The 22,542-nt window shown below is 40.3% G+C and overlaps 1 protein-coding gene across 2 annotated transcripts in view; it reads right to left on the reverse strand.

Moving 5' to 3' along the window:
- The window catches only part of DNAH8 (dynein axonemal heavy chain 8), a 328,991-nt gene that overhangs the window by 236,438 nt on the left and 70,011 nt on the right, over nt 1–22,542 (reverse strand). Inside the window, exons 19-25 of one of the 2 annotated variants that reach the window (XM_055571493.1) lie at nt 22,225–22,360; nt 14,486–14,604; nt 11,589–11,710; nt 5,146–5,221; nt 3,570–3,762; nt 1,056–1,252; nt 392–518 (exon numbers count right to left, since the gene is read on the reverse strand). In XM_055571493.1, the coding sequence (XP_055427468.1) occupies nt 392–518; nt 1,056–1,252; nt 3,570–3,762; nt 5,146–5,221; nt 11,589–11,710; nt 14,486–14,604; nt 22,225–22,360 (970 nt within the window). Of the gene's footprint in view, nt 1–391; nt 519–1,055; nt 1,253–3,569; nt 3,763–5,145; nt 5,222–11,588; nt 11,711–14,485; nt 14,605–22,212; nt 22,361–22,542 lie in introns of both variants that reach the window. The other variant, XM_055571494.1, reaches the window with a different exon arrangement.

A 22,542-nucleotide genomic window follows, 5' to 3' on the forward strand; every position in this document is an offset into this window, starting at 1 on the left:
CCTCACTATAGTTAGCCATAGAATCAGCTTGGGCTTTTGATTTCAGACATTGTCTCATCACCTTCTGATACTCTAACCCCACTGGACTAACTTCTCAGGAGACCTCCAGCTGTTCTGATTCTTATCTCTTGTACACAACCCACTCCCTCCGGTAACACATAGTTCCACCTATAGTTTTAGTTGTTTGTGCCAGCTTAGTATTAACTGCATTAAGCCACTTTGGTATAATATTATATATACACAATGTATATCTATATTTAACATATATATGAACAATATTGGTGGTCCAAAATACTTAATAGTTACATTACTGCAGATTAATAACTGCCTCCTAAATGAAGTCACATTTCATGTGAAAATGCAGATACTTTACATAATATTTTTTAAATACCTGTATGCAATTCAAGTGCTCCTACAACTATAATAGGCTTCAACTCATCGATCTCCTGTTCAAAAGTCGCGTAGTGTAGAATTTCAGATCTGATTTCAGTCAGAGAGGGATTGTTAGCCAAAAACTCCTGTAGCAAGGAAAGAATCAACACTTTCTTTGGCTTTTTGACAATGTAAATCTTATACTTCTAATAGGTAAATTATAAAATTGCATCTGCTTATATATTTTTCCTCACGTATGTGCTATCAGGCCAGGGGCTCAGTAGAGAGAGGGATGAACTGTTAGTACTGGAAGAGGAGGCTACGTGAGGAGATTTCACATTTCTGGTTGGTTGTTTATAGTCCTAAAGTTTCCTTGAGTTTCTAGCCAAATATACAGCTAAGCCTCTGTAACTCTGACACACCCCTGAATACCTGGCCTCTGGGTATGTCTCACACATAATTGGTACTCAGGTGAATTGAACAAAATCTGCTTGAGCCTCATTATTATCAATTGCCCCTCTGTCAGTATCAGAATTACACAAGACAAGAAGTGTTAGATGTGTGGCATTTACAGGTTCTCGGCCTCTGTTCTTGAGTTCTCATCATCACTGGCGTTTTCCTGGTCTTCCCACAAGAGTTAAACAATTACAAGCCAAACTGCATTGCCAGCGGTGGAAACACACCTTCACTTTCACATCTCGGTCCTCTGTCCAGAGTGTCTTGTACTTCTGAAAGTCCTGCAGGGCTTCATGAACTGCCTTTCTCAGAGAGTTCACGGAGGAAGAAAGGAGGAGGACCAGCTTGGAGATATCCTTGTGCTCTGCCACTCCCGGGTAAAAATTCTTCAGCTTACGTGCGGGAATCATTTCTTCAAAGGATCCTGAGAACAGACATTTTTACTCTATAGATAACTCATGCATTCAACTTTAAATACTACCAATTGTAATTATCTATAGACTTTTCAAACTTTAAATTCTTAAAGACCCATCTCCCTGCAAGTAATTAACAGCTAATCTCTCACTAGTTTCATTTATTCTTATTAAATCGTTGTGTCATATTCTGAGGTCTAGGTTTCTTTAAAGTACATGTGCACAGGCGCACTCAGTCATTCAATCATGTCCGACTCTTTCGTGACCCCAATGACTATCATGGCCTGCCAGGTTCCTCTGTCCATGGGACTTCCCAGGCAAGAATACTAGGGTGGGTTTCCATTTCCTTCTCCAGGGGATCTTCCTGACCCAGGGGTCAAACCCACTTCTGCATCTCCTGCATTGGCAGGTGGATTCTTTACCATTGATCTATCTGGGATGCCTTCATTAAAGTGAGGAAATTGCTATTCAGAGGAAAGAACTGAAAACCAGTTGAAAGACACTGATTAACAACCTCCGCCAAAACAAAACGTCCTCCAAGGAAAGATCAAAAGAGCTGAAATTGCTATCCCACAGAACAGCCTTGTGGTTAAAGGAGAGGCAGGACATTTATTGGGGCTTCCCCTGTGGCTCACCAGTAAAGAATCTGCCTGCCAGTGCAAGGAACAGGGGTTTGACCCCTGGGTCAGAAAGATCCCCTAGAGAAGGAAATGGCAACCCACCCCAGTATTCTTGCCTGGAAAATCCCATGGACAGAGGAGCCTGGTGGGCTACATACAGTCCATGGGGTTACAAAGAGTCAGACAAGACTTAGTGACTAAACTCAACAACAACTACATTTATTACCCAAATGCCTTAAGCTAATTATTTAAACTTCACAGAAACACTTGAGAGGACTAAATGATACAACATATGCTTGTCTTCAGCTCAGCATCTAGTATATAGAACCCACACAACCAGTATTAAACACCACAATAAACATCTCTTATTAAAAGTCAGTATTCTCAAGTATTGTTCATCAGGTACAGATCATACGGATACTTTTGTTTGGCCCAGACAGTTCCCTACTTTTGTTAAAGCAGTTGTTAACAATTAAACGGAGAAGGCAATGGCACCCCACTCCAGTACTCTTGCCTGGAAAATCCCATGGATGGAGGAGCCTGATAGGCTGCAGTCCATGGGGTCGCTGAGGGTCGGACACGACTGAGCGACTTCACTTTCACTTTTCACTTTCATGCACTGGAAAAGGAAATGGCAACCCACTCCAGTGTTCTTGCCTGGAGAATCCCAGGGACGGGGGAGCCTGGTGGGCTGCCGTCTATGGGGTCTCACAGAGTTGGACACGACTGAAGCAACTTAGCAGCAGCAACAATTAAAAAATCATGAGATTTCATGAAAAATTTGAGATTTCCACCTTCTCTTTTAAAATGGTTCAATCTGATACTCCTGCCTAGCAACAGCTGGCGGAAATACCCATAAATGATACTGACTTGGGGTGGGGGTGGAAAAAAAGGGGAGATGTTGATCAAGGGGTACAAACTTTCATTAATATAATGAATAAATTCTGGAAATGTATATGTACTGGTAATGTATAGTATAATAATAATGTGTACTTGAAGTCTGCTAAGAAAGTACACCTCAGGTGTTCTCACCACACACACACACACACACACACATTAATGATTAACTATGAGAGGTGATGAATATGTTACTTACTCTGACGGTGGCAACCATTTCACAAAAGTACACATATATCAAAACATCATACTGTATACCTCAGATATGTACAACTTTTCTCAAAAATAAATAAAAATTGAATGTGGCATAAAAGCAAGAAAGAAAAAGAAAAAAAGTTTGGCTTTCTATACAAGAGAAAGTATCCAAAAATATCCATGGAATTGGGGGTCAGTGTCATATCACACCCTTAATTATTTAAGGGAATAGCCTAAATAAACTTTATGTACAAAGCACATATGACTGGATTTCCTAAGCACCATGTTCTAGCAAACTAAGTTTATCAGACCAAATACAAGCCTGAACATAGAATTAGTTCTAAGGTTTGTTTTCATTTTTAACTTTGAATCTGAGGCTATGATAGTAGAACCATGATAAATGTCCTTGTTCATCCATGACCAAAATCTGAAATGTCTGCATGCAATGTTTAAGATGGAAGATGGAGAACACTAGTTTTTTTTAATGCAAAATTTAACCAACAAACATATAAAACTGACTTTAAAAAGATATGTTGTAATATCCAGGAAAAATCAGAAAGACTGATGTACTGTTATAAATCTGAGAGTCTACTGATCTGAGATTTAGCATTCTTACTTTCTTCCTTCTTCAGTTGCTTTCCTGGGCTTGAATGGACCAAGTCCATAGTCGTGCGGGAGGTACTGCTAATGACCCTCTTGATGTGACGGGACTGCTGGCCCCAGTGAGCTACTCCTCTGCTGACCTCCAGGGTTAACTGGATCATACGGTTAATGGCTTGTTGAATGTCATCCAAGCTAGGAACCATTACCTGTGGAAAGAAGAAATGAGTCCCAGGTGCTCCCAGCACAGACAAATCCACACCTCTGATTGTCATCATCCCCGCTCCCTTCGGAGTGGGGAAAGCCTCCGCTGGCCCAGTGGAAGTCTGCTTCAAGGAGAGGGATATTAGAGGAAGGTAGGCTGCAGACTTAGCCATCTTCGAGCTTTCCCACTCTACCCAGTCCTGCAGGCAGAAAGGTCAAGCACAGCACTTGTCACCCTTTCCCTGTGACGGTGGCTGGACGCAGGCATGTGCATGTGCGGCATGTCCATGAAGCAGAGAAACTGAAGACGCTATACTGCCAAGATTTTGACTTCAGTTCTTTCAAATGTGCCAGGTAAGCATAGAAGCTGTCCTCCAGGAGGCCAGACTGTGTACATGCGGTGTTAGGTGAGCCATAGATCATTCCTGCCTGGCCTTAACCCTTGGATCATCACAGAACACACCACAGTCATCCTGATGACTTGGTGCTCCACATGCCAAGCAGCAGCAGGAGGGGTGGTGGTAGAGAAAAGTGCCCTGAGAAAACGTAAGGGACCCGTGCACTCAAGGCGCAGGTTTGTTCTTTCTTTCCTTCTATTCTGCCATGGATTGCCTCACAGCTGGGTGCTCAAGACAGAGATTTGGACTTCTGAGATGGTCTTATTTAGATAGTGTCTGAAGTAAGAAAAAGCAAGATGATTTATAGGGTACTTGCTAATTATGGCCCACCAGAAACTTGACTCTGATACCCACCTTCAATATACCATGAGCTCTGTGGAAATAATTTTTATAATAGATATTAATGATACACCTGATTTTTGTTAAATGCTGCTGCTGCTGCTGCTGCTAAGCCGCTTTAGTCGTGTCTGACTCTGTGCAATCCCATAGACGGCAGCCCACCAGGCTCCCCCATCCCTGGTATTCTCCAGGTAAGAACACTGGAGTGGGTTGCCATTTCCTTCTCCAATGCATGAAAGTGAAACTGAAGTTGCTCAGTCGTGTCCAGCTCTTCACAACCCCATGGACTGCACCCTACCAGGCTCCTCTGACCATGGGATTTTCCAGGCAAGAGTACTAGAGTGGGTTGCCATTGTTAAATGCTCAGATGAAGTCAAAAAGCACACAGGACCAAGAGATTAAATAAAGTTCACTCCTAATGCTATACTTCTTTTTAAGTCTGCTGAACTTGTTACAATATTGCTTCTGTTTGTTTTGGTTTTTTTGGCCACAAGGCATGTGGGATCTCAGCTCCCCAACCAGGAATCAAATCTGTATCCCCTGCATTCAAAGGCAAAGTCTTAACTACTGGACGGCCAGGCAAGTCCCTAAACTTCTTAAATACATTACCAAAATATCACTGTATTAACTTGAATATTTCATAATACTTACCACATTAGGAATCGCAAGATGTACTTCAGATTTTAAAAAAGAAATAACATCTTCTGACCGCTTTCGTCCATAAGGGCTGTAATAAGATGGACATTTAACTCAGAAACCTTAACCTAATATTTCATAAATAGCATGGTTATGCTACAACTTTCAACCTGGAAAAATAAGGACAATTTTCAAAATGCTGAATTACTTGAAGAGACTATTATTTACAATGCAACCATAGATTTCATGAACTAGTTCATGGACTAAGAAAAGTTTTAATCTTCTTTGAAATGACATATTAGTCTTTTACCCATTTCTAATATTTTAATGTTGCATTCTCTCAGGAAGTACCACCTAAAAATGTTCACCTCAAGCACTCCTTTTTCCCAGTCTCACAATAGGTGCTGAAAATCACCAACAAAAAGCATGTACCTTCATATACTTTATTCTGCATGTGTACAAGATTAAACAGGAGGTTTCAAGTCAAAGCCTTCCAAAAGTAATTTTTACAACAGTATCAATTATGCTCAGACAGAAGTACAGACATACAGACACATGAGTGCAATTAATGAATGACACACATTGGCCTGAAAATTATTAGTAGTTTGGGTACCTCCCTCTGTCCGATCTCTGTCCCATCCCAGATGAAATTTAGTAAGTGTAAACTTTCCATAGAAAGAAAAGTTATCATTACTGAAAAACTACACTCCATTATGAACAGAGGATCAATGGTTCCCAGGTAAACATATTATCATAAGGAACTCTTTGAACTAGAAGCGAGCAAACAAACAAAGGAAAAAACCTCAAATTCTTAGTCTCACTGTGAAATTCAAGACACGTAGACTGTATTTGAAAGGGTACAATCTGAGAAAAAGAAAGAGTTTTATAAAGTATAATCAAGCAGCTGAACTAACAAGAAGCAATGGACAGCATTGCTAGATCCTTCAGTGACTTATTTGACAAACTAGAGGATTAGCTTAAGGAATTCTCCAATCATTCCCATGCAAAATATGAGACATAAATTACTTAAGGAAAAGGTAATAGAGATAGGTTTATCCTCCACTTAGTGTACCAAGGTGCTTTTCCAAGCACTTTTCCATAAATTGAAGTATTTCATGCCCACATTAACTCTTGACACAGATCCAATGATTATTATTTCCTTATTGTAGATGAGGAAACCAAGGCAGAGAGAGATTAAGTAACTCACAGAGGGTCACTCAGCTCAGAGATGCTCTACTGCCTAGGATCCACTGTGGAAACCCTACATACAGTAAATTTAAGCATAGCCCTTCTCAAATCTTAAGAATACACTTATTTTTTTCACCTTGAAAAGTTTCTCTGTGTGTCTCAGGATTAATGGGGAGAAAACACATTATCTGTGAATTTCCAGAATACATGGGGGAAATCTGTAAGCAGCAAAAAACTGTTATTTAGAAAAGGAAAATCAGATTAGCAGCAGAACTCACATCTGAATATGGAAACAAAAGAAGCCAGTGAAACAGTATTTGTGGAGTGTGAGAGAAAGAGGCTATGATGCAAGCTGACCAAATAGTCTTCACGGGTACCGGAAAGAGATGTTTTAGACAAGGGAGGATTCTGCAGTAGTATACTCATGTATGCCTCTTCAAAAATCACAGAAGTACAGTTTCAAATTAACATGGAATTCTGAGCTCAGACTTCAAAAATGCCTCCCTGTGCCAAGTACGTCACAATCATGGATAGACCATGAAGGACCTGAAAATACTCAAACAGAAGGTTAGCATCACCATGCATCAGGCAGGCATTGGAAACACACAGTAGCCTGGCCAGGGCTCTGGTCAGGAAACGAACAGTGATGGTGGGGCTCGGCCCCTGTGGACTGTGGGCTGCTAGAGTAGTCCATGTGAGAGGAGACTCATCCAGGCTTGCTACCAGACACCGGACACTGAGGCCATATACCCCCACTTGTAAAGACAGGCATAACAACGAGACATTTGCCAACCTTCTGCCCACAGCTGCAGCTTTTCCAAAAGATGTTCTCACCTAAGGTGAAAGGAGCGAATCCACAGCATCCTCCTTTTGCCACTAAGCCGAGCTGCCCACGTGCTCCCCCACGGAACCCACCACGTCCCAGCATCTCTTCAGGGGATACGTAACTGTGAACAAATGCGACCCAGACTCGCACTCAAGGTGCCAAAGGTCATGTAGAGACAAGAGAAACACACGAAAGGAAGGAGGGAGAAACATGAAAACAACCAAAGAAAAACTCTCGCTCAAGGAGAGTCTACAAATAAATTCCAATATGCATGCCTAAGTCTAACGTAAAGAAAGAGGACTAAAGACATCAATAATTGAAACAAAACCTCACTCCAGATAAAGTTTAATGTACAGAAGTATGACAAGCTCAAATATAAATATATTGAGGATGTTCGAAGAGATAAATGAAGCCATCTTCCAAAAAGTAATAAGCTGCTAAACTAAAAAGGCAAGAATGATAGAGTATCTAGAGGATAAGGACAAAAATATTAATTGAAATATTTAAGATACAGTAGATGAGACCACCTTTAGGCTAGATACAGAGATACTTGACAATGATGAAGCCCAGAAAGACACAAAAGATGAAATATATGACAGCGAGGAGACAGGAAAGACAGACTGACATGCCCCAGCATTTAAGATGGCCAAATAACCACGGTGCCCGCAACAGTTCTGGTTTAAGTCCACCCTGAATCTTCATCTCGATAGTGCCTCTTCACTCAAAAGTGTTTCCAAGGTGGAACAATAGATCATGTGGTCAACCTACTCAACATTCAACTACAGGAGTTCCATATCAAGAGAATGAAGAGACTATCTCAGAAGCAATAATTCAAGAGGAAATTGCTGAGGATTTTCCAGGATTAAAGAACACTACAAGTCATCAAACAGAAAGTACACTCTGAGAATAAAGCATGACTAAATAAAGACAAATCCACCCCAGGAAAGGAAGCTGCAGAACATCAAGGATAAAAAAACAATTTTCAGTTAGACTCACTGCACACTTCTCATCAGCAACAATATACGTCAGGAAAAAAATGAAGAAATATGTTCAAAGTGCTGAGAGAAAAACAAAAGTTTTTTATACAGCCAAATTGGTTCAGACTTAAAATGAAGACTAAGAGGGTTTACACCTCACCCACGCTTACTGAGGAACCAGCAGTATAAAATAAATACACAATAACCTGGAGATTTTAATAAAATATTCCAGTAAATATATTATTTTATAGTGTTCAAAAAATAGGTAAAAGCAAAACATCACACAGCAATTATAAAGTTCATGCCAAACCCTTTGTAGTTAGAAATAAGAGGAGAAAACTGAAAAAAATATAGACAGTGTTTTTTAAAAACCAGAGATAAATATATGTATTCTAAATTTGAAGTTAACTACTTAAAGGACTGAAATATAGGAAAGAGAATATAAGGAGGGAATTATCCATCCCAAGGATAACAGATAATAAATGAACCAAGGAAAAAGGATAGTAAAAAACTACAAAATAAAATGTCATAAATTAACTGTAACTATATCCAAAAAATCCAAAAATGTGAGTCAATTAAAATCCATTAAATGGCAGAGATAATCAGATTAAATAAAAATAATCAGGTATATAATCCTTTTAAGAGGCAAAACAAAAAACTTTACAGAAAGAAAAATGAAATGAAGGGATAGAAAAAAGATATACCAAAAAATCTGGGAAAGTAAAATTAATGACAGACCTAAAAGGATGAGAAATCAGGATTAATATGGATAGAGAGGCTCATCCAAAAAAAAAAAAAAAAAAATACAGTGTTCTAGCAGACTTAACTATATGATGTCACATGCACCTAGCCACATAGCCTTAAAAGATATAAAAAGAGAACTGACCAAAACAGAAGGAAACATTGACAACTTCACAATCACATTGGGAGATCTGAATAGTGCAATTTAATTAAAATTCAGCAATGGATAACCAAGGAATAAACCTAGCAAAAATGTACAAGACTTTTACACAGAGAATTAAAAAACTTTATTGAGAAATATTTTAAAAATGAAAAATAAATGGAGAGGTAATCCATGATTGTGAAAGGAAGACTCAATATAGTAAGGATGCTAATTCCGTCCAAACTGAAAAAAATATAGACAGTGTTTTTTAAAAACCAGAGATAAATATATGTTTTCTAAATTTGAAGGTAACTACTTAAAGGACTGAAATATATACCTATCAAAAAATAGGTAAAAGCAAAACATCACACAGCAATTATAAAGTTCATGCCAAACCCTTTGTAGTTAGAAATAAGATGAGAAAACTGATCTTAAAACTGAATACCTACAGATTCAATGTAATTTAATTAACTATCCCAAAAGAAAAATTAATTTTCTTTTTTAACTAATTAACTATATGGGAAAGAAATAGTGGTCTCCTACTTTACACTAAACACAAAAAATAAATCAGATCAGATCAGATCAGTCGCTCAGTCGTGTCCGACTCTGCAACCCCATGAATCGCAGCACTCCAAGCCTCCCTGTCTATCATCAACTCCCGGAGTTCACTGAGACTCACATCCATCGAGTCAGTGATGCCATCCAGCCATCTCATCCTCTGTCGTCCCCTTCTCCTCCTGCCCCCAATCCCTCCCAGCATCAGACTCTTTTCCAGTGAGTCAACTCTTCGCATCAGGAGGCCAAAGTACTGGAGTTTCAGCTTCAGCATCATTCCTTCCAAAGAAATCCCAGGACTGATCTCCTTCACAATGGACTGGTTGGATCTCCTTGCAGTCCAAGGGACTCTCAAGAGTCTTCTCCAACACCACAGTTCAAAAAATAAATACCATGTGGATTAAACCCCTAACTGTAAAAGATAAAATTTTAAAACTTTCAGAAGACATGATGCAGTAGAGAAAAATTTCCTTTGAAAGGCATAGAAATCACAAATCACTAAGGAAAAGATTGATAAATCTGAATTTAAACTCAAGAAAGAATATCATAAATAGAACAAAAAGGCACAAGGAGAGAAGATATCTGCTATGATATCAACAAAGTAATATATTGAGACCATCCATGAATAAATCCAATCACATAGTAAAACAGACAGAAGGAAGGAAAGAGGTTGGGAAGGAGGGAGAAGGGAAAGAAGGAAATAGAAAAAGGAAGGGAAGGAAAGGAAAAAGAAGGAAAGATAAATTTTTTTAAAAAAGAAAGCACAAATGGCTCATGAACATAAAAATATGTTTAACCTCATCAGGAACCAGGAAAGTGATCGTTTAAATCCCAGTGAGATGCCAATTTACACCTATACACACTGGCAACGATTTTTTAATTGAGCAAAATCAACTGTGTGCAATGAGGAACCATGGGCATGCTCCTGCTAGACTCGCTGCTGCTGTTGTTCAGTTGCTAAGTTGTGCCCGATTCTTTGCAACACCATGGACTGTAGCATGCCAGGCTCCTCTGTCCTCCACTATCTCCCAGAGTTAGCTCAAATTCACGTCCACTGAGTCAGTGATGCTACCTGATCAGCCCATCCTCCGCTGTCCCTTCTCCTTTTGCCTTCAATCTTTCCCAGCATCAGGGTCTTTTCCAATGAGTTGGCCCTTTGCAGCAGGTGGCCAAAGTATTGGAGCTTCAGCTTCAGCATCAGTCCTTCTAGTAAATACTCAGGGTTGATTTCCTTTAGCATTGACTGGTGTTGATCTCCGTGCTGTCCAAAGGACTCTCAAGAATCTACTCTAGCACCACAATTCAAAAGCATCAATTCTCTGGCACTCAGCCTTCCTTATGGTCCAATTCTCACATCCATACATGACTACCAGTAAAACCATAACTTTGTCTATGCAGACCTTTGCTAGCAAAGTGATGTCTCTGCCTTTTAATATGCTCTCTAGGTTTGTCATAGCTTTCCTTCCAAGGAGCAAGAATGCTAGGCACTGCCTGGTAAAATGAGGAGTGCACACACCCCAGGGCCCAGCCATCCCCCTCAGCAGATGCAGCACGAGATAGCTACAAGAGTGTTCACAACAGCCCAAACTGCAAACACTCCAAACGATCACCACCAGTAGAACTGATAAAACAGACTGTGTACACTCCAGCTAAATAGAAGTGAAAATAAATTATATCAGCATAAATGCATCTCAAAAACAATACTGAACACAGTTCAAATACACACAAAATTAAACAGTACAAAAACGGGGTAAACTGTAAAAAAAAAAAAAAAAGCAAAACAAGACAATGATAAACAAGTTCCGAACAGTGGCTACCTCTGCGTGAGCAGAGAAGGGACCAGTAAGGGGACTGTAGAGTTCAGTGTTCTTTGTTCTTGGGCTGGTTGCTAGAAATATGGTTGTTCATTCATTACTGTTTTTATAATGTTACACACTTGTTTTTATACAGTATTTTCAAAAGTGCCATGTTTTGAACTTTATAACTTTTAAAAATGCTTTAGCACTGTGCTGTGATAGTATAACCAGACATATTTTCCACTTGCCTGGCAACAAATATTCTTCTTTTCATTGTGTCCAAAGATAACCGTGTAGCTTTTTGAAGACTGTCTAGTAATTGATGAGAGAAAAAAGCGTAGACCTCTTTACATTCCTATAATGAGAAATCATGTTAAATTTGGTACAAAAAAATCTAACACCCCCAAAGCAATAATATAATATTAGAAGTGACATGCAAAAGGTGAAAATAATAAACTTTACAATTTCAATTATATTATAGAAATAAATTCAACACATTACTTTTTTATTTTTTTAAACAAGTAAGAATATATGAAAAATGTGCTTTCATAAACACCCCAGCAAATTAGAAAGTGTTACTCCAAAGCCAAAATTCAAAAACAGCTAATTGAAAATAATCCTGATTTGCTCAATATTCAATAATTCACTCAACAAAACTGAAGCATTTAGGGGTGTGTACTTCTCAATGCTTAGAGGTGTGGACACAGGATATTATTTTTAGTCTCCAACCTCAGAAGTCTCAGTTTGGTGAATAAATATGTTTTAAAATTCATAAGGACCCCACTGGGGTGGGGACTTTGTGCTTCCACTGCAGGGGGCATGGGTTCAATGCCTGGTCAGGGAACTGGGATCCCATGTGCCACACCATGCAGTCAAATAATAATAATAAAGCTGCATTTAAAAAAATGTATGATACCCAAATGTATGGGATGAAACTTCTACCGTCTTGGCAACCATGGTTTGCCCCTCTCTGTCAGCCCTACCTTCCCTCCAGCGAAGTAGTAGCCATACTTATTGGTCAGAGCACAGAATAAATATTGAGCCTGGGCAGGTGTCGGGCACCACACCTAGCTTCACAGTGAGTCCCACACCCATGGCCAGGCTCTGGCCACACTGTTCCTGTCCACCCTATGCCCTGTCCCCCTCCGAGACTGGGTAGGCCAGTTAGGTTGAGTTGGTTCAGAAGGAAGGCCTGTCAGGTGTTAAAAAAGAGGAATATGATCAGGGTTGGTCAAGCACCAGGCTACAGCGCAGGCAGGATATCATGAGATGTTTACGTTAGACCACTGTGGAAGCGATGAGGAAGATGGATTTGAGAGGCAGAGGTTGTTGAGGAGGTGCCTGCCTGATGCAGCTCCAAGTGATCCTACAGCTCCAGAGGCTCTGATGGTACTCAGTATGGTACTCAGTCTCGCTCTAAGGACCCCAGCCAGTGTCACAGGGAATGCAGGTGGAAGTGAAGGACTCTCCAGCCGCCTCCCACTGACCAGTAGTAGCTGCCTAGTGTCTGGCGCTGAGAAGCAATCCACAGCTAAAATCTAGACTCAGCAGGAAAGTGTTTCCCAGTCAAACAGTTATACCATCCTTGAATCAGAAGGTGAAAATGAAACACATGTGTGCTGTTTATTTCCAAAACGATGTTGGAGTGTGGGGTGTGTTTGTGTGTGTGTGTATGTATCTGTATTGGAGAAGGCAATGGCACCCCACTCCAGCACTCTTGCCTGGAAAATCCCATGGATGGAGGAGCCTGGAAGGCTGCAGTCCATGGGGTTGCTGAGGGTCGGACACGACTGAGCGACTTCACTTTCACTTTTCACTTTCATGCATTGGAGAAGGAAATGGCAACCCACTCCAGTGTTCTTGCCTGGAAAATCCCAGGGACGGGGGCGCCTGGTGGGCTGCCGTCTATGGGGTCGCACAGAGTCGGACACGACTGAAGTGACTTAGCAGTAGCAGTGTATCTGTATCAGTTGTGTCCAGCTCTTGAAACCCCATGGTCTATAGCCCACTGGGCTCCCCTGTCCATGGAATTTTCCAGGCAAGAATACTGGAGTGGGTTGCCATTTCCTCCTCCAGAGGAATCTTCCCAACACAGGGATCAAACCCATGTCTCTTGCGTTGCAGGCAGACGCTCTACCACAAGCACCACTTGTGTGGGTTACAGTATAAAAGCAAGTAAAATGGAGAAAGAATGAAAAGATGGGTATGGAGGGTTAAAAAAATTAACAGGGGACTTCCCTGGTGGTCTAGTGGTTAAAAATCTGCCTTCCAATGCAGGGGACACGGGTTTGATCTGTGGTTGGGGAACAAAGATCCCACAAGCTGCAGAGCAACTAAGCCTGCTTACCACAACTACTGAGCCCAAGAGCTCTAGCATCCTCTTACCACAACTAGAGAGTCTGTGCACCACGATGAAAATCCCAGGTGACACAAGTAAGACCCGACCCAGTGAAATAAATAAATATTAAGAAAAAGAAAACTGATGGCAGCAGGAGAAATCAGGAATTAGTACAAATGTGGCAGTGGCATTCAGAGCTGATGAACAGCCAGAAGGCCTAAGAAGGATGAAGAATCCCAGTGTCTCCTCAATTTCCATTCTCAACACATCTCAGTGTAATGTGAAGCTCTGCCCACCTGGGGTTTCTCCTGCAGGGGAGTCCACAGGATATCCACAGTGCTTTTAAAATATGCAGATCCCTGGACCCCAGGTGAATCAAAGTCTGGTCTTGCAATATAGGTAACTCCATTAAAAACAGTAACTGAGAACAAAGTTCTCCATCCTGAGTCAAATGGATTGGCACTATGGTCCCAGATGTGACATTTATTACATAAGAAAACATAGTCAGTCACAACCGGGATGATAAGTATATAAACTGTAATCGACAGAATCACATTAAAAGCAGATGATATTGGGGGGAAAGCTGTAAGGACTGCTGTAGCTTGTCAGATTCCACAGTGTAGGATAGAAAATTATATTTTCTGGATTTTGTTATAAATCCACACAGATTAGCCGCAGAACTGCCTGGGGGGTGGGGGGTGGGGGGTGGGGAGGGAAATACCATTTGGGATTATCTGCAATCCTATGAAACATAATTCTGTGAAATTGCATGAGGTTGTTTCACAATAATACCTTCTTAAATTCATCTTCTTTATCATCTTTAACATCAGCCTCAGGCACAATATTAGCATCATAATCAGCGCTTTCAACATCTTCTCCCTCACTTCCAAAAACAACGTGCTTTCTCAGCTCTATAGAAAAGATAAAATAAAAATAGAATATTTAATACTTAGCAATCGGTTTATTCTATATGACCAAACCTTCTTAGGAAGCTCCTTCTTTAAAAAATTCTTAATCGAAAAATTAAAAATTTGTTCCTAGGGAAATCACCCTTGAATTTAATTTAAATCAAGTACACTCTTCAAACACACTCTTAGTATTTAGAATTAAGGAACATTTAAAGAGGGCTCTACATGTTAGCTTTCTAAAATATCTGTTTAAGTTTTGACTTTGCTAGTCTAACAAGCTGATATGTTTGTGTTTTTGATACTTCTGATGAAAACCACTTAAACTAAGTGAAAAATCTCTAAGAGAAAGAACACATGCTGTGGATATTTAAGCTCTGAGTTTTTGTTTGTTTTTTTAAAGCATACAAATTTATTTAATATAAGTTTTACATGACACAAGAGATTTCAAAGGAAATTAAGATCCAAAGAAGTGATTAAACTTGCGGGGTTTCACACTAGGTTCGATAAAGAGTAGAAAATCATAGGAAAAATGTGATAGGACTACAAGTAGTAAACTGGGGATTTAGCAAGGCCCATTCATTCTGATTCCTCTCAGCATCCTCCCGTCTTTGAAAATAAAGATGCTCCTTTCCTCTCTGGGTACATGGAAGCCTCTCAGATGAGAGGAGAAAGTAGAGGTTGGAGAGTCCTTCCCATACCACCTGGAGTGGCTCAGATGGTAAAGAAACTGCCTGCAATGCAGGAGACCCAGGTTCAAGCCCTGGGTCAGGAAGATTCCCTGCAGTAGGAAATGGCAACCCACTCCAGTATTCTTGTCTGGAGAATTCCATGGACAGAGGAGACTGGTGGGCTACAGTCCATAGGGTCACAAAGGGTCGGACAAAACTGAGTGACTAATACTTTCACTTTCCTGTACCACCACCTCTCAAATTCCTTTAGCTTAAAATATTCAATATGCATGGTAGCACATTTGGGGGTGGTATGTTCTGAGCCCCAACATTTCTCTCCTAACTTACATTTTCCCTTCTTTCATTTCCTTTCCCTTAAAAATTCTTTCTATAGTATGCCATGCCAATACTAGAGAGGGGGTTCTGTAAACTTCTACTCCCCCCTCATTCTTCTCCACACGTTCCCTGTGCCTCGCCTAATGAATCTAAAGACTTGTTAATTTGATTAGCATATTGATGCTACTTTTCCAACAACTTTGCTCCATAGGTGGGATGAGCCCCTGTGTTTCCCCCAAAAAGCAAAGCTTTCTTCCAACAGTTTCAATTTTATCCCTTGCAAAAACTTCTCACATTTAGGAACTTTGGTGCAGAATCTTGCATGTGCATCATAACTGGCTATAACTCATTAAAGAACCACATTTAACATTTCTAGCAGTAAGTGAACATGGAAAAATATTAACAACTTTTAACTAAAAATAATGGTTTGTCTGATCTCTGGGTCGGGAAGATACCCTGATGAAGGGAATAGCAACCCACTCCAGTATTCTTACCTGGAGAATTCCATGAACAAAGGAGCCTGGCAGGCTAGTCTGTGGGGTCGCAAAGAGTCAGACACAACTGAGCCACTAACGCTTTCACACACACACACAATGGTTTTCCCTTCAAATTAAAACTACAAATGATCTGTATTTATTACCTAAAATCCCCTCAGTGAATATATTATTCTCAGCACTTCTTACAGGTCTTATACATTTAGGAAAGCAAAATGTATTTTATATATTAAACAATTTGTTTACTGAATTAAATTGAAGTTTTTACTTAATGAAAATGTGCATTTTCACCTACGTTTTCCCTTATTACTGGAAAGGGATATTTGCCTGCACATGGCTTTCTCCTCTACCTGTCCACCTGTCCTTAACTTACAGTTCTTAACTTTCCATTGACTAGGTCTCAAAAAACAGCTGATTTTTGCAGGCATAGCACAAACCCATTAATTAATTAATTCCTATTGTGTGGGCCCTCTCTATATTCAGGAGAACATTATGGAATAGAAGAGCCTGAAAAGGATATTATAGAGATAATTTTTAAATTTTGGGGGGGGTGTCTTTGTGAGTTATTTCTTTTTTGTTTGTTTGTTTCACATTTGATACTTAACATGTTTCAATGCCATTCTCCCATATCATCCCGCCCTCGCCCTCTCCCAGAGTCCAAAATACTGTTCAATACATCTGTGTCTCTTCTGCTGTTTCACATACAGGGTTATCATTGCCTTCTTTCTAAATTCCATATATAAGCGTTCAGTTCACTTCAGTTGCTCGGTCGTGTCCAATTCTTTGCGACCCCATGAATCGCAGCATGCCAGGCCTCCCTGTCCATCACCAACTCCCGGAGTTCACCCAGACTCACGTCCATCGAGTCAGTGATGCCATCCAGCCATCTCATCCTCTGGCGTCCCCTTCTCCTCCTGCCCCCAATCCCTCCCAGCATCAGACTCTTTTCCAATGAGTCAACTCTTCACATGAGGTGGCCAAAGTACTGGAGTTTCAGCTTTAGAATCATTCCTTCCAAAAAAATCCCAGGGCTGATCTCCTTCAGAATGGACTGGTTGGATCTCCTTGCAGTCCAAGGGACTCTCAAGAGTCTTCTCCAACACCACGGTTCAAAGGCATCAATTCTTCAGCGCTCAGCCTTCTTCACAGTCCAACTCTCATATCCATACATGACCACAGGAAAAACCATAGCCTTGACTAGACAGACCTTTGTTGGCAAAGTAATGTCTCTGCTTTTGAATATGCTATCTAGGTTGGTCATAACTTTCCTTCCAAGGAGTAAGTGTCTTTTAATTTCATGGCTGCAGTCACCATCTGCAGTGATTTTGGAGCCCAGAAAAATAAAGTCTGACACCGTTTCCACTGTTCCCCCATCTATTTCCCATGAAGTGGTGGGACCGGATGCCATGATCTTCGTTTTCTGAATGTTGAGCTTTAAGCCAACTTTTTCACTCTCCACTTTCACTTTCATCAAGAGGCTTTTGAGTTCCTCTTCACTTTCTGCCATAAGGGTGGTGTCATCTGCATATCTGAGGTTATTGATATTTCTCCCGGCAATCTTGACTCCAGCTTGTGTTTCTTCCAGTCCAGCGTTTCTCATGATGTACTCTGCATATAAGTTAAATAAGCAGGGTGACAATACACAGCCTTGACGTACTCCTTTTCCTATTTGGAACCAGTCTTTTGTTCCATGTCCAGTTCTAACTGTTGCTTCCTGACCTGCATACAAATTTCTCAAGAAGCAGATCAGGTGGTCTGGTATTCCCATCTCTTGAAGAATTTTCCACAGTTTATTGTGATCCACACAGTCAAAGGCTTTGGCATAGTCAATAAAGCAGAAATAGATGTTTTTCTGGAACTCTCTTGCTTTTTCCATGATCCAGCAGATGTTGGCAATTTGATCTCTGGTTCCTCTGCCTTTTCTAAAACCAGCTTGAACATTAGGAAGTTCACGGTTCACATATTGCTGAAGCCTGGCTTGGAGAATTTTGAGCATGACTTTATGAGTGTGTGAGATGAGTGCAGTTGTGCGGTAGTTTGAGCATTCTTTGGCATTGCCTTTCTTTGGGATTGGAATGAAAACTGACCTTTTCCAGTCTTGTGGCCACTGCTGAGTTTTCTAAATGTGCTGGCATATTGAGTGCAGCACTTTCACAGCATCATCTTTCAGGATTTGGAATAGTTCAACTGGAATTCCATCACCTCCACTAGCTTTGTTCTTAGTGATGCTTTCTAAGGCCCACTTGACTTCACATTCCAGGATGTCTGGCTCTAGGTCAGTGATCACACCATCGTGATTATCTGGGTAGTGAAGATCTTTTTTGTACAGTTCTTCTGTGTATTCTTGCCATCTCTTCTTAATATCTTCTGCTTCTGTTAGGTCCATACCATTTCTGTCCTTTATTGTGCCCATCTTTGCATGAAATGTTCCCTTGGTATCTCTAATTCTCTTGAAGAGATCTCTAGTCTTTCCCATTCTGTTGTTTTCCTCTATTTCTTTGCATTGATCACTGAGGAAGGCTTTCTTATCTCTTCTTGCTATTCTTTGGAACTCTACATTCAGATGCTCTTATCTTTCCTTTGCTCCTTTGCTTTTCACTTCTCTTCTTTTCACAGCTATTTGTAAGGCCTCCCCAGACAGCCATTTTGCTTTTTTGCATTTCTTTTCCACGGGGATGGTCTTGATCCCTGTCTCCTGTACAATGTCACGAACCTCATTCCATAGTTCATCAGGCACTCTATCAGATCTAGGCCCTTAAATCTATTTCTCACTTCCACTGTATAATCATAAAGGATTTGATTTAGGTCATACCTGTGTGGTCTAGTGGTTTTCCCTACTTTCTTCAATTTAAGTCTGAATTTGGCAATAAGGATTTCATGATCTGAGCCACAGTCAGCTCCTGGTCTTGTTTTTGCTGACTGTATAGAGCTTCTCCATCTTTGGCTGCAAAGAATATAATCAATCTGATTTTGGTGTTGACGATCTGGTAATGTCCATGTGTAGAGTCTTCTCTTGTGTTAGTATACTCTATTGGTATTTTTCTTTCTGGCTTACTTCACTCTGTATAATAGGCTCCAGTTTCATCCACCTCATTAGAACTGATTCAAATGTATTCTTTTTAATGGCTGAGTAATACTCCATTGTGTATATATACCACAGCTTTCTTATCCATTCGTCTGCTGATAGACATCTAGATTGTTTCCATGTCCTGGCTATTGTAAACAGTGCTGCGATGAACATTGGGGTACACGTGTCTCTTTCAATTCTGGTTTCCTCAGTGTATGCCCAGCAGTGGGATTGCTGGGTCGTATGGCAGTTCTATTTCCAGTTTTTTAAGGAATCTCCACACTGTTCTCCATAGTGGCTGTACTAGTTTCCATTCCCACCAACAGTGTAAGAGGGTTCCCTTTTCTCCACACCCTCTCCAGCATTTATTGCTTGTAGACTTTTGGATAGCAGCCATTCTGACTGGCGTGAAATGATACCTCATTGCGGTTTTGATTTGCATTTCTCTGATAATGAGTGATGTTGAGCATCTTTTCAAGTGTTTGTTAGCCATCTGTATGTCTTCTTTGGAGAAATGTCTGTTTAGTTCTTTGGCCCACTTTTTGATTGGGTCTTTTATTTTTCTGGAATTGAGCTGCAGGAGTTGCTTGTATATTTTTGAGATTAATTCGCTGTCCGTTGCTTCATTTGCTATTATTTTCTCCCATTCTGAAGGCTGTCTTTTCACCTTGCTTATAGTTTCCTTTGTTGTGCAGAAGCTTTTAATTTTAATTAGGTCCCATTTGTTTATTTTTGCTTTTATTTCCAATATTCTGGGAGGTAGGTCATAGGCGATCCTGCTGTGGTTTATGTTGGAGAGTGTTTTGCCTATGTTCTCCTCTAGGAGTTTTATAGTTTCTGATCTTATGTTTAGATCTTTAATCCATTTTGAGTTTATTTTTGTGTATGGTGTTAGAAAGTGTTCTAGTTTCATTCTTTTACAAGTGGTTGACCAGTTTTCCCAGCACCACTTGTTAAAGAGATTGTCTTTTCTCCATTGTATATTCTTGCCTCCTTTGTCAAAGATAAGGTGTCCATAGGTGTGTGGATTTATCTCTGGGCTTTCTACTTTGTGCCATTGATTTATATTTCTGTCTTTGTGCCAGTACCATACTGTGTTGATGACTGTGGCTTTGCAGTAGAGACTGAAGTCAGGCAGGTTGATTCCTCCAGTTCCAATTGCTCCAGTTCCAAGCAATCTTTCTCAAGATTGCTTTGGCTATTCGAGTTCTTCTGTATTTCCATACAAATTGTGAAATTATTTGTTCTAGTTCTGTGAAAAATACTGTTGGTAGCTTGATACGGATTGCATTAACTCTATAAACTGCTTTGGGTAGTATACTCATTTTCACTATATTGATTCTTCCAATCCATGAACACGGTATATTTCTCCATCTATTTGTGTCCTCTTTGATTTCTTTCACCAGTGTTTTATAGTTTTCTATACATAGGTCTTTTGTTTCTTTACGTAGATATATTCCTAAGTATTTTATTCTTTTCATTGCAATGGTGAATGGAATTGTTTCCTTAATTTCTCTGTTTTCTCATTGTTAGTGTATAGGAATGCAGGGATTTCTTTACACTCGTTTTAAAAGTTTCTATGAGAAACATTTGAAGATGAAATACTTTTTATAATTATTTGTGTAATACAAGGTGACTAGACATATTTGGATTATGCAGAAATATAAAGAAAAATATAAATAAAACCATAATCCAATTATACAAAGAAAGTACAATTTATAAAAATTGTAAAATTTTTTATCATCCTATACTTCTGCTGCTGCTGTGTTGCTTCAGTCGTGTCTGACTCTGTGCGACCCCACATACGGCAGCCCACCAGGCTCCTGCGTCCCTGGGATTCTCCAGGCAAGAATACTGGAGTGGGTTGCCATTTCCTTTTCCAATGCATGAAAGTGAAAAGTGAAAGTGAAGTCACTCAGTCGTGTCTGACTCTTAGCGACCCCATGGACTGCAGCCCACCAGGCTCCTCAGTCCATGGGACTTTCCAGGCAAGAGTACTGGAGTGGGGTGCCATTGCCTTCTCCACATCCTATACTAGTCATGATTAAACCAGGTTTAGTCATAATTAAACCACTCATGATTAAACTTGGTCATGATTAGATCTCTTAAGAGAAATATTTCCTCTTTCACTTGTTTTAATAAATAAAAGAAAAGTAAATCATTTATAAACTTGAGTTTTAGCCAAGATCACTCGTATGTGTGTGCATTCAATCGTGTCTGACTCTTTGCAAGCTCATGGGCTGTAGCCTCCCAGGCTCCTCTGTCCATGGGATTTTCCAGCCAAAAATACTGGTGTGGGTTGCCATTTCCTCCTCAAGGGGATCTTCCCAACCTAGGGATTGAATCCACGTCTCCGGCATCTCCTGCATTAGCAGGCGGATTCTTAACCACTGTAAGCTCAGAGTTTCTCATCCTGAGCACTACTGACTACTTTGTTGTTGGGGGCCGTCCTGTGCAATGGAGGATGTTCAGCAGCATCTCTGCCCTCTATTCAGATGGTTGTCATGCAGTGTGACAACCAGCATGGTAGAATGAATACATAAAAAAGAAAAAGTTAACATAGCAGGCCAGAGACTGCTATCCATGTTAAGGCCTGCTTGCAAGGTTGGTCTTTAACAGGTGTCTGGGAATTTGGATTTGGGGCTTCGCAGGTGGCTCACTGGTACAGAATCTGTCTGCCAATGCAGGAGACATAGGTCGATCCCTGTATAGGAAAAATCCCCTGGAGAAGGAAATGGTAACCCGCTCCAATATTCTTGCCTGGGAAAACCCATGTGCAGAGGAGCCTGGTGGGCTACAGTCCATGGGGTGGCAAAAGAGTCAGACACGACTTATCAACTAAACAATGACAACAACCTGGATTTCAGAGGGGTGCCCACCATTCCCTAACTCATAAAAAGGGCTCACTGTGCCTACACTGTGCAAATTGCATGGTTTATGCTGAACACCGGATCTCCTTCACAGAGTCTGGAATTTTGGTACATGCTAAGCACAGAGGGCCTTCTTGAGAGCATATCTGTAGCACTCGTGATTCAAACAGTTTAACCAGTCGCATTACCTGGTAAGTGTCTTGCTCCTTTCCCACTGTACTTAACTTCATAAATAGTCTCAAATATTGATATAAGTTCTTTGACAGCTTCTTCCACATGCTTACTTTTGTGGTTTAGAACCTCAGCCCATTCTTTTGTGTATGTCTATTAAATAAAGAAATGACTATTAATTTCCAGATACTTAAAACTACTGTGAAGCTTCTTAATATGACTTTAATTTGTCAAACTCTAATTAATGCTATTTGAAAATACCTAGAGATAGTGGCCAGTAGCATAACGATTCAGACTCCAAACTGGCAACCGCTAAAAGCAGCCTGAGAAACCTG

The sequence above is a fragment of the Bubalus kerabau genome, chromosome 3, assembly GCF_029407905.1.
Source record: "Bubalus kerabau isolate K-KA32 ecotype Philippines breed swamp buffalo chromosome 3, PCC_UOA_SB_1v2, whole genome shotgun sequence".
Lineage (NCBI taxonomy): Eukaryota > Metazoa > Chordata > Mammalia > Artiodactyla > Bovidae > Bubalus > Bubalus kerabau.